This window comes from Oncorhynchus masou, chromosome 8, assembly GCF_036934945.1.
Source record: "Oncorhynchus masou masou isolate Uvic2021 chromosome 8, UVic_Omas_1.1, whole genome shotgun sequence".
Lineage (NCBI taxonomy): Eukaryota > Metazoa > Chordata > Actinopteri > Salmoniformes > Salmonidae > Oncorhynchus > Oncorhynchus masou.
Window position 1 is genome coordinate 28,798,557 of NC_088219.1, and position 13,493 is coordinate 28,812,049.

The following is a 13,493-nucleotide window of genomic DNA, read 5'->3' on the forward strand; positions in this document are numbered from 1 at the left end:
ATGCTATCATACTGGGGAACTGTGAAATCTGAGCTGAAGATTTGTTGATCAGCCATAGTCAAATATGGTCCACATACACACCCACTCACACACACTACACATACTGTTTCATAAGATAGGGGATGTAATACAATAATGGAATAACCAAATGTGAACAAAGAAATCCCTGAATGCAATCCTATTACGGTCTGTCCATAGGGACTATTCTAGTAGAAGTTTGTATAAATATCTGGTTTATATCTGATGCCTGAATACAGTCACACAGCCAAAATAGTGTACGCATAATATCCTGTGACCTACATAATTTCATATGCAGGTCAACAACTCCAGTTACTAGTTTACTGAATTATGTATACTTTTATCACAGGCCAATCGTATTCATAGATTCCATAATTATGCATATAAACAATAATGGGGAGCCTACATTATTTTACAAAGTGAAGTTCTTACTCTGTCAGGTTATGGGGAAGTGACAACCCACTGGGCCAATCTGTTTGAATCAACATTTCAACATAATTTGTCTACGTATTGTGACGTGGAATCTACATGGAAAATACAGTGGATTTGAAAAAAGTATTCAACTGTTGTTTTGAGGGTGAAATTTCAATGCCAACATTATGTCATCATGGTAACCAAATTTCAACATAACCTAATCTTGTTTAAATATGTTGAATTCATACCTTTAAAACAATGTTATATCAACTATAATTATTTTCCTATAGGCTTGGCAGCACCTCCTACTGGAGAAGTCATCTATTTACAGCTACCCTTTGGTATCCCATCCAGGATTTTAACTAAGCCCGGCCCTGCTTAGTTATTTGTCACCGACTATTACTAATGTGTACTAATTACTACTGAGAATTATTGTTGAGAGATCTCCACTTAAAAACGAAATAAATTCACTGCTGCTCATTCCAAAGGGTTTAATAGAGCAAATGAAATGTGACCATACTGTATCACTCATATCTTTAATGGTGCTATTTAGGCCTATATACAAAGTAATCAACAGCTATTGTTTCAATTCAACACAGAATTCAACTAAAAATAGGCCCATGGTTTCAAGATCTGTTTTATTTAAAATGTAATGATATTTAGAGATATTGAATTGTGTTAAGTTGTCAATGCAACCAAATATCAACATTTGGATAGTTCCATCTGTGCCACTGACTTAGACTGATTTTAATTCCAGTTTGTCTACAAATTAATCATTGATATGTTGGATTCACCTCTCCATCTCAACCAAACATATGTTAATTAAAGAATATGACTAAATCTAATCTAACTTTATTTAAAGTTGTGATTTAATTTGATGTAATCCTTATATTAGTTGGATGCCAGTATCTCCTCCTGTGGTTAAGCAAGTCAACTTCGTATCATCATCAATAGCCTTCATTGTAATGATCAAATGCAATCGTACCAAATTGCTTGAATTGAATATGTTAAGAACAGTAAAAAAAGTTATTTGCAGTGAGAACTTAAGACTATGTCAATAACAGAACAGTTAATTATGTTATGAAACAAAAAAGTGGTAACCAAAACGTCGACAGGTGGCATCAACAATGACCGGCAAATTCAGGCGGTGTCAAGTTTGCAAACAATTGGTGACAAGATGACAAACATATTATTTTTCGTATGTCAATTATCGTCGTTGTAAAATGAAAAAAAACAAAACAAAGAAGAGTAACTTTTCCAACCAGGTTTCATCGTTTCTGACTCCTCTGAAGGCTTTTGATAATGATGTCAGTGACGCGCTAGCATCCTCGGTACTTCGAGCCATCCTCCGCCTACTGTCATGTCACGCAACTTTGTGTAAAACCCTGAGGTATAGTGTCCGCATATTCGCACAAAGCTGTTGTGGGCGACTATGGGCTGGCTACTTAAATGACAAAATACATTGAAAAAGCGTATCTATAGTTGAATGCATTCCAGTACTCCTATTGAATGGAGTCTGCAAATCCATAAACCTATTATAAGGTGTCACATTTGAGTAAATGCAGCGGTTTATCGTAGTTTCGCGGGAGCCACTGCATTGTATTTTTTGCCATTGGGCAAAGAAAAATTAGCAATTTCATTGCTGATCCATGGCATTTTACACATTTTGCCATGCGGCTGAGAGAAAATGTTGCTGTTTTAGAGCTAATTTCCTGCTATTCTATACATTTTGCCATGAGGCTGAGTATTTTTTCAGTTGTATGGCTAATTTCCTGTAATAAAAAAAAAACATTGTGGTGTATGACGTGTTCTTACGCTATCTTTGGGGGCCGAACTCTGGTGGGGCCACAAAGCTCGTGGGGGTACCCAAGATTTGACAGAGTTACAGTTCATATAAGGATGTCACACGACTGGGAATACAGATATGCATCTGTTGGTCACAGATACCTTTGAAAAAAAGTAGGGACGTGGATCAGAAAACCAGTCAGTATCTGGTGTGACAGTTTCAGCAGCTGTCCGGGTGGCTGGTCTCAGACGATCCCGTAGGTGAAGAAGACAGATGTGGAGTGGTTACACATGGCCTGCGGTTGTGAGGCCAGTTGGACGTACTGCCAAATTCTCTAAAACGATGTTGGAGGCGGCTTATGGTAGAGAAATGCACAGAGAATTATCTGGCAACAGCTCTGGTGGACATTCCTGCAGTCAGCATGCCAATTGCACGCTCACTCAAAACTTGAGACATCTGTGGCATTGTGTTGTGTGACAAGACTGCATATTTTAGAGTGGACTTTTATTGTCCCCAGCACAAGGTGTACCTGTGTAATGATCATACTGTTTAATCAGCTTCTTGATATGCCACACCTGTCAGGTTAATGGATTATCTTGGTAAAGGAGAAATGCTCACTAACAGGGATGTAAACAACTTTGTGCACAACATTTGAGAGAAATAAGCTTTTTTTGTGCATACGGAAATATTCGGGGATCTTTAATTTCAACGTGTTGCATGTTGAAACATACACTTTACATGTTGCATTAAATTTTGTTCAGTGTAGTTCAGAATCATGATAGCCTAGAGCAACTATACTCTGAAGCTCATTATCATACTCCACACAATATGACAAAGATCATACCTGAAACTGAACATATTGTGTGTGACAATGAAATTGCACACTCAGTTTGCTTTGATCTTCCATCTTCAATATCTGGTAACATAGGTTGGCTGAAATTAAATGTAAATGAATTCAAGAGTAAAGACCTGTTGGAGTATGTCAGTGGGGTGTCTGGTAGCTAGCGGGTAAGAGTGTTGTGCAGAAAAGTCGATGGTTCGAATCCCCGAGCCAACTAGGTGAAACAAATCAGTCGATGTGGCCTTGAGCAAAGTACCTAACCCTAATTGCTCCTGTAGGTTGCTCTGGATAAGAGCGTCTGCTAAATGGCTAAAATGTCCAAGTCAAATGAAGAACTGTAGGCACATTTCAAATAGATTTACAGGAACATTACTGTATATTCTCTTTGTCATGTTGGGTCAGAGTTTGTTGCTCTGGCTGTTTATTTTTGGGAACAACAGTCGGACAGCATTCATGCATTTAGATCTCACAGACTTGAGGCCATCAGATAGGACAGTCCTCAAAGCTTTCACACACAACCTTTGCCACATTTGGTTGTCGGACAGCTGAAAAGATGAGGTCTCCTGTACCTCTAGAATACAGCCACAGAGCCCTTTTTTTTTTTTTTTTTTTTTACGTTCAAGGAGAATTAGCCAATCAGCCAAAGTTGACAGGAATATTTTTTTCCCAGGCAGTCTGATCCAGTCCATTACCTTGAATCTGTTTATTTGATTGTGGTTGCATTTATTTAAAAAGGGTTTGCCTTTATTTAAAGATGCACTAACTATGCAGAAATATACTGGTTGCTAAAATTCAAATAGTTTGCCTAATTTCAGTTTATGTGGCAAAACAAGCAATATAGTGTAGCGAATCATTGTACCATCTAAACCACTGTAAAATATATTGTCCATAACCCAAAATATTGTATTTTCAGCTGTTTGAAGTTGGTGTACAAAAGCTAAAGTAAAAGATGCAAAAACAAAACTTAAGCATGGGTAGCATAGAAATAGTGCACATAGAACAGATCTACCGCTTCTTAGACTTGCTTTCAATGCGAATGACAGATATATAACACAAATGTCTATGTCAATTTGGTGGAGTTTCCCAAAAAGTTACATATTGCAGTTTTAAGCATTGAGTCATGCTGAGACCAAGATCTCTTTTGTAGATGAGCCCTGCATGAACACATCAATAAACACTAGTATGGATATCTATACACATTAATTACACAATGCATGAAAAGAAAAGAAAACATCAAAAGCAAAACACAATTGTATGAAACAAACACATGCTTCAGTAAAAGGGCCCTCTAACATCTGCCTGAATTGCCCTAGAGGCACCAGCTGACAAGGGATTGCAATACAAAGCTTCCAAATATGAACCTCAAACATTAACACAGAGCCACACCACTTTGGAGATTACCCAACAAGGATGTCTACCTTTTAAAATTCCAATCAGATGATCTCATAGTATCTGGATGAAGAAATGAAGCTTGAATATGGTATGAATAATGCTATGTGTCTTTCTTTCTCAGATTTCCACTATAACTATGTTGTTTTCTTATAGTTTTGAATGGAGTGTTTATATTGATGCAGCTGTGGTTGTTGCCCAGACAAAAGCCAGAGCCATCATCAGAATCTGCCCTCAGCGCTGGTGGGAGGCCTCTCCCCTCTGATACGAGACGCCTGGAACACACACAAACACAGAGGAGGAACAGCAATGTTCCATTCCTTTACACTCCTAAAACATATGGTGCTTCACAGAGAAAAACACACTACATCAGTAGCACACAGAGCAGAGAAAAAACATGGATATCACCCCAAATAGTTGTTCTCCAAAGACTCAATCAAACGTGTAGCCTATACTTTCCATACCCATTGCTGTCTCTGATTGTAAGACAGGATGTTTTATGTACAGTTTGTGCTGGTCTTTATATGCTCTTTGATATTTCTTTGGTCGTGTACATTAGTTTTATGAGAACAAGGGTTTCTATCGAGTTTTGTCTCAATTTGTATTTTGTTGGTGTATAACCGTGGCGCCATTGCACTATACCTGTTCCTCCAGGTCAACAATGTGCTGCAGATACTTATCAATCAATCTGTCCCGGGTCATAACTTCCAAGGCTAGGTCAGCCAGACGTCTGGACTGAGTGTCCACTAACACCTAAAGCACACACGTATTGATAGACAGATGTAAGTTCGGACCAAATACAGAACAGCGGAAATACAGGCATGAAACACCTGGAGGTGATTATCAATTGAAAGGCATAATATGCTAATGTTCTTCTTTTAGACTCATTAGCTGAAAAAAACAGAGAAATGGTGACTAGGGAGGAGAGAAGGAGCAGGTTATATAGTTAGAAATGTGTAATAGCTCACCTTCATCAGGTTCATATTAAGCTGCTTTTCCATCCTTAGAACTGGCTTGGTTATGCTCTGCACCCTCTCCAGGACACGGCACATCCTGAGCTCCAAGGCACCTTGCTCGGCCAATAAAGTCTCCAGTCCCAGCTGCACGTCCTGGGCTGCATTCTCTAGCCTGTCGCTCTGTGCTGTCATCATCTGGAGGTTCTTTGTCACCTGCCTGTGGGTCCTTCCTACCTGCACACCTTGCTCTCGAAGCCTCTCCACAGCCTGGGTGTCTCCCATCAGCTCCTCTGACACTTGGTCGCCCTGCCTCTCCATCCTCCAGGCACTCTCCTGCACCCCCTGGAGCAGTTGGAGCAGCCCCACAGAGAGCACCTGTATCTGGCCCACAGGAACCTGGCCACCCCCCTCTATGGAGGGTTTGCCTGGTGGTGGGGAGCGCCATGCCAGGCTGAGGCCCACCAGGCAGATGGACAGCTGTAACACCCGGCTCACCCTCATGGCCTGTTATGGAGAGATCCCCTTCAACTCAGTCTAGAACGAGAAAGTATCTTATTGCAGATAAATGTGGTTGTGGATCCAGTAAGCTGATGTGATGAGCCTTTATACCCAGAACCTGTTTGATCTTGATCAGATGGCAATCAGGAAAATTCAGGTCTGATGAGATCTCACAGAATTATTGGTGTACTGCAGGTCTGTCCTGAGGAGGTGTGGAGCTCAGACTGATGTTGGATAGAGAGATGAGGAGAGGGAGGGCCTGGAAAGAGACAGTGGGTGTTCCCAAACTGACACCAGCCTTGCAGCCAAACAGCCCCATTGACTCAAATAGTTTATAATTCACTGGAATGATCAGTTCCAATAATAACCATTGCCACTACTAAAGATAAGTCATACAGTCCTTCAGAGGAGTGACAAACTGTTAAATAAATCTGCTTTGAATTTACATAAAAAAATGTGGTTACTTATTCAATTTGAAGCGGACATTTACAGACTCTAATAATCAAACCGTAGGTGCAATTTGGGAAACATTTGAGAAATTACAAAATCTTTCTTGGCCTTAGTTTTATTGATGGAAGTGAAGCAAGTGTTATATCTGCTGGCCATCTGTGGTGGTGCAGACACATACAGAATGCTGAAGGTGTTACCATTATTCGTGTGTGTGGTGTGGATTTCTGTCAAAGCTCTGTGTAATCTAACAAGTGTGTCAGTGGCTAGGTTTGTTTGCGTCACATTTACTTTTTCGTCCGTGATGACGTGATGCACAGAAAAAATAATTGTGCTGTTAAATTCCCATGTACCGAATAAAAAATACAATGACATTGGTTTCCATCGCATTTTCAAATCTACTGATCGTTTTGTGACAAAAGATGTTGGGTTATAGCGAATGTGCCCACTCGAGTCGTTGCACGTGCGCTCGAGCCAACAGCTCGCAGATACAGTATATGCAGGTAGGCTACATACATAATGATATTCTTATTATGGACAAAAGAGCGAAAGCATGAAGTTTATTAGGCTACATATTAAATAAATAAACTTCACAGGGTGGTGAAAGTGCACGTGATCTTGATGCTGCTTTCCAGTAAATATTGTAATGAAACAGGCAGGGAGGAAGTCTCGAACCCTCGACCTTCCTAGCCCGAGGTCCGGCGCGCTATCGAAAAAGCATGCTCGTGCGGCAGGGTCGATTTCCGCGCTTATAAACCCAGGGTCGTTACACTACCGAAGGTCTGATTCTAGTGATATGATGATCGATGCTTGACTGCTTTTTGTCAAACACAAATATTCTCACTTTTATTAACAATAATCGCATCATGTAGTTTAGTCTACCCTCACAGCCTAGTTTCTGTGAGCTGTTGACTAGAACGCACGTTCAAACACCTGAGTAGGCACATTCACTATTTACGCAAAAAACGTGACATAACTATAGAAACACATTGAAAAATACATTTTGTGTGCACTACGTCTCTACACACTGATTGTTATCCACTACAAGTCCGTTTGGTGGAAACACCACTGGTGTGAAAATGTTCATATTTTCTTTATGCGGAATTTTTAATATCCTATCTACTAACACAAAAATATCAACTCATAATCTCTTCTCGAGACCGGTGTAGTAAAAAAACTCATAATAATCAGCTCCCATTCAGCCAGCGGATAAAACCGCTTTGCCAGGCCACACTCCTTTTATGACACGTTAATATATTTCCGCCTATTGAGACCTGGGCTTCCTACTTTACTCCTAACATTACTGTCCTTTACTTTCGCTGAAAAATATCCCCAAACATTCGCTTATCAGAATGAACTTGATTTGCTGGTAGGGAAGAATGAGGGAAATTATTTTAAAGTTGTGTGCTCACTATTAGTAAGGGGAAACCTGGGGAAGTTGTAACATATTTGGTCTTTTTATCTATTATAGATCTGTTTGAATTGGTGATAATATGTAGTGGCTGTTTATTTGCCCTCAGCATGCATTTTTTCACCATTCTTGAATGTCTACAGCAGGGATCCTCAACGAGATTCAGCTGCAGGCTATTTTTTCTTGAGCAGATGGTCGGGGCGGAACACAATAAAAAACATATTTTTAGATTTCAAATTGACCACAAGAAGCCTAAACAGATATAATATTTGACTATAAACATAATCATTTCAAACCATAAATTGGAGGACATTGCCCAGCGTAGGGTGCCGTTTTTCGGATGGGACGTTAAAATGGTTGTCATGACTATCTGGTCATTCAAAATCCCATGGCACTTATTGTAAGAGTAGCGGTGTTCACCCCAGTCATGGCTAAATTCCCAATCTGGTCACATTCCATCATGGCCACCTAATCATCCCCCTCATTCCTAATTGGCATATTTTACACCTCACCTCTCCACCTGATAGCTGATGTGTCGTGCTGGCACAAAAATGGTCGCCGTGTATCACTGAGGAGGGTGCTACACATTGAGGTGAGTTTCCCCCTACTGTGTAAAGCACTTTGTGTACCTCAGTTGGTAGAAAAGCGCTATATAAATCTAACCAATTATTATTTATTAGTATTAGTATACCATCACATATGGTCACTCTATGTGTGGGAATACTTCAGAACAGATATCCAAGATTAAAATCACTTGGCGCTGATTTCCTGGTGTTTCTTTTGTTGATGTCTTTTTATGTCCAACAATAAAAAATAAAAAATTATACATTATTTTTTATTTTTTTTGCTCAGCATACTTGGGGGGGGGAGGGGGGGGGGGATAAAAACCAGTTGGGGAACACAGGTCCAAAGAATCCATGTGTTCTTCTGAAATATGAACACAGAAATACTATTGTAGCGATTTGACACAATTACAATCATGGTCTTGAATTGGACTCCATTTTTATGGTGTCAGTCTTGACTCGGTCTCAGACAGCTCACCCCCCTCTGGTCTTGGTCTTGACTCGGATTCGATTTGCTCCAGTTTTGATCTTGAATCGGTCTCACTTTAGGTGGTCTCGAACACAACACTGGTGTTTGTTTACAATTGCTTTGTTTACAAACATTGGAGTAAAACAATCTTATATTTTGGGTTATTTTGGGTATGGGGTACGACAGTTGAACTCAACTCATGAGGCGTTTATAACTTATATTCTTCAAGAATCAATGGGTACATACCAATGGATGCATACCAAAAATGGATGGAGCAGCTATAGGTTGACACTTGGTATTTATGTTTCACCAGAAAGAGAGAGAGAGAGAGAGAGAGAGAGAACATGGCTTCCCACACACAGAGCAATGCTGAAAGAGCTGCTTGTGTAACTGGAGGGACAGACCAACAAACCTCTCTTTGAATTGTTGTGGAGTAACAACAAATGGCACAATGTCAACTCATAAAGCCTGATTTATAGAGGAGTGAAAGGCGTCAGTCTCTGCCCACCACTTCCTCCTGTCGCATTCAGCTCCAAAGAGGAAAATTGTATACATGCAATCCAGAACTTTCATTTACAAGGGAATCATTCTATCACCAGAAGAGAAAGTGCTAATAGGCAAATTAACATGAGTCTAGAATTATTGTTGTTATACCTATACATTTTCCAGAATATAACAATGCAACAATGTCTTTTGTCCTCTGTCGCATCTGGCGACATAGATCAAGAACGAGACCAATGGTTTTGATAAGTTAATGTAATTATGTCTTTATTGGAGGACATCGAGGGTCCCAGGAGTCAGAAGTCAGGGATCAGAGAGTTGTCTTGGTCACTCAATCTCCCCCCATTTATGAGCAGTCACTGACTCCCGCCCCCGGGGCTGCCTTGACCGGACCCTCTAGTTGGGAAGGGGGACGTGAGGGGCAGGGAAGGGGGCAGGTCGGCATTTATTGTCATCAATCTTGCCCTGGAGGCAGCTCTACAGTGGTCAGCACACTCCAAAGCTGGCACAGCTACAAAGTATTAAAATTGGATTTGAAACCTAACCTTAACCATACTGCTAACCCTAATGCCTAACCTTAAATTAAGACCAAAAAGTTCATTTTTGTTTTCATACATTTTTACAATAAGCCTATAGCCAATTTGACTTTGCAGTTGTCCCATCTAGCGAACACCACTCAGTTCTGCCTCCAGTGCAAGATTCATGACAGTAAACGTCAATCTACGGGAAAGGGGCTCTGAGAAGCTGGACGAGGACAAACGGGCATGAAACAAAGGATCACATGCCGAGATCACGACAGGCATGTGGAGCAGGGCGACGTCTCCCGGAGCTGAACATGTAAGGAGAGATCTCAGGCATGGGAGAATCTAGGTGTTATTGTAGTGTGATTCCCATTAAACAAGCTCCAACCCTCACACACCGATAGCACAGCTAGCAGAGGATTGCAGTCCTGAACAGGAGTCCCAACAAGTTACCGTAAAGCTTGTACAATCCCCCTATAGTTCAGCGATTGCTCAATTAGACTGTGGGAGTGAGAGCTGTGAATTTATGAGCCATATTATTTACGTGCCATGAGCAGCTGGGATGAGTGACCGGTTTGCTAGGCAGCTGTGGAGTGTCACAGAACATAAATCATCACAAATTGGCTGACGAGTTTATTTATTCACTGTTGGCACCAGTGATTGTTGTTCATAGAGGTACAACCATAATTACATTTATCCAACTCTAAATATGAATCATTTTCAGATGTATTATACAAGTGAGAGAGCTTTTTATTTATTTAACCCTTATTTTGCCAGGTAAATTGACTGAGAACACATTCTCATTTACAGCGACGACCTGGGGAATAGTTACACGAAGAGGAAGGGGGATGAATGAGCAAATTGGAAGCTGGGGATGATGAGGTGACCATGATGGTACGAGGACCAGATTGGGAATTTAGGCAGGACACCAGGGTTAACACCCCTACTCTTACGATAAGTTCCGTGGGATTTTTAGTGACTACAGAGAGTCAGGACACCCGTTTTAACGTCCCATCCGAAAGACGAGACAGTTTAATATACAAATGTAACATGTAAGCATTATGCAGACAGTGAGCGACCTGCAACTGGTCTTGTGAGTAAAGTGTTGCCGTGACTATGACCACCCTTACAGAGACACGACTGTGTTTCCAGCATATAACTACCCAGACCCTAGCGCAAAAGCAGTGTTTGAAATGTATCCCTAATCAGTTTGAGGCCCTAACAGATCATGACATAAGTGAGTCTGTTCTATCAGACCTATCCCACAGGGTCAACTCCCCACATGCCGTGTGTACTGTTCTCACCAGAAGACCCATTCTACGAAAGTGTGTGTGTGTGTGTGCATGTGCTCATGTGTGACCTTTTGACTTTACAGGTATTTGCGCTTTAGAGTGTACTATTCTATCACCCATGTCATCAGTGTCAGCATACAGTAGATAGTCTAAGGAAACATAAGTCTATTTATTCCCTTCTCACAACCCTGCCTTTATTGCTCTTACCTTCCTCTTCCCGTCTCTCTAACGAGCAGCCCTATGACCTGCTGCTGGGAACATGTGTTCCCACGAGGGGTTTGTGCTTCTCATTAAAATCTGGAGGTGGCGCTCACATGCACAGTCTTCCGTCAGGACCAATAAAAATACAAGGGGAGAGAGAGAGCCAAGGTCTCTGCCTGGGGCTGCTCTAACAGGTTACACAGCCTCTCTGCTCACATGGGAATGCCAGAGAGATCGAGACAAGCACAAGGCGTTTGGCTGGATACGACACGTGAGATATTGCTGGTACGTGGGGATGTTTTGAACAACAGTGTACCTGGACTGGTATGTGTGGGACTGTGTGTGTTCTGAGCTTTTTCTTTGACTATTCAACACTTTTATAACTTGCAGCTGATTTCCCTCACACCTGCTGTGAGATTATGGGGTCTTTGACATCAAATCACAGGCTAATCATTAACAGCTATCAGTAACATGTCATCTTTTTATTTCTGAGGCGTAGCAGTTAATGAGGGAATACCCAACGTTAAACAGAGCATGGGAGAGTGGAGGGAGGGAGGGAGGGGGAAAGGAACGTGAGAGAGGAAGGAGATGGAGAAGGAGAGGGAGGACAGAAGCAAAAGAGGAGGGTCGCAGGTTTTTCTGATACTAAAGCAATGTGGAGTTCTCCTTTGTTGTGGCTGTGTGTGTCTCTGGCATGCTGATTTGTGACTAATTTGTGAAAATCACATTGCCAGGGATACCACACTGCCATGGCCTTGGCATCTGTGACAGTAGCTGGAGGAGACTCATCTGACGCAAGAAACATCGGAGCTGTGTGTTTGTGTGCAGAGCTTATTTGACTAGTGAACAGCAAGTGTTTTCAAATTGTTCAAGTTCTTTACCTGAACAGAGACTGCGTAAAATAATGGAGCTGGCCTAACCTATCGGACTGACGAATCACATAGAAAGTCAGAATGCTGGAGAACAAAATAGCGTGTCTTCTTTGTAGGATTGTGCTAAATATGATAACTGACGTGGAGTAAAAACAGGTCCATTCTGAATGGGAGGAATATTACAAACTGTCATTGTAAAAAAAAATATATAATCTCTTATCATAGAGCAAATAAGTCATGCTCTTTCCATGACATAGACTGACCAGGTGAATCCAGGTGAAAGCTATGATCCCTTATTGATGTCACCTGTTAAATCTATTTCAATAAATGTAGGTGAAGGGGAGGAGACAGGTAAAAGGATTTTTAAGCCTTGAGCCAATTGAGACATGGATTGTGTATTCTACACCTGCATTGCTTGCTGTTTGGGGTTTTAGGCTGGGTTTCTGTACAGCACTTTGAGAAATCTGCTGATGTAAGAAGGGTTTTATAAATAAATGTTATTGATTGATTGTATGTGTGCCATTTAGAGGATGAATGGGCAAATCAAAATATTTATGTGCCTTTGAACAGGGTATGGTAGTAGGTGCCAGGCGTACTGGTTTGAGTATGTCAATAACTACAACGCTGCTTGATTTTCAACACTCAACAGTTTCCTGTGTGTATCAAGAATGATCCATCACTCAAAGGACATCCAGACAACTTGACACAACTGTGGGAAGCCTTGGAGTCAACATTGGCCAGCATCCCTGTCAAATGCTTTTGACACCCAGTCAACTCCTGAACAAATTGTGGCTGTTCTGAAGGAATTTAATATTAGGAAGGTGTTCCTAATGTTTCTGCAACTCAGTGTATTTTTTTAACTAGGCAAGTAAGTTAAGAAGAAATTCTTATTTAAAATTATGCAAGGCAAAAGGCCTCCTGCGGGGATGGGGGCTGAGACTAAAAATAAGGGGGGAAAATGCAAATTTTAGAGTAGTCTTTTATTGTCCTCAGCACAAGGTGTACCTGTGTAATGATCATGCTGTTTAATCAGCTTCATCATAAGCCACATATGTCAGGTGGATCGATTATCTTGGCAAAGGAGAAATTCTCACAAACAGGGATGTAAATAAATTGGTGCACAACATTTGAGAGAAATAAGCTTTTTGTGCGTATGGGACATTTCTGGAATCTTTTATTTCAGCTCATGAAACCAACACTCTACATGTTGCATTTATATTTCTGTTCAGTGCAAATCCATGTGGTGGATGTAAAAGGGATTTTACAGTTCCCTTTACAATGGAAATATTACACCAAGGCAGTGGCGATTTTAGC

At 41.0% G+C, this 13,493-nt stretch overlaps 1 protein-coding gene across 2 annotated transcripts; it reads right to left on the reverse strand.

The window, feature by feature from the left end:
* Positions 1–2,904: 2,904 nt before the first annotated feature.
* On the reverse strand, positions 2,905–11,336 carry LOC135543924 (uncharacterized). 2 transcript variants are annotated; one of them, XM_064971243.1, is made up of 4 exons: positions 11,314–11,336; positions 5,417–5,938; positions 5,091–5,201; positions 2,905–4,723 (listed from the first exon to the last, which is right to left on the reverse strand). In XM_064971243.1, exons 2-4 carry the CDS (start codon positions 5,903–5,905, stop codon positions 4,670–4,672), a joined length of 654 nt encoding a protein of 217 aa, XP_064827315.1. In that variant the 5' UTR covers positions 5,906–5,938; positions 11,314–11,336; the 3' UTR covers positions 2,905–4,669. The 2 variants fall into 2 exon arrangements, with proteins under 2 accessions (XP_064827315.1, XP_064827316.1); XM_064971244.1 differs by lacking the exons at positions 5,091–5,201; positions 11,314–11,336 and having other exon boundaries at positions 5,417–6,108.
* Positions 11,337–13,493: the final 2,157 nt, after the last annotated feature.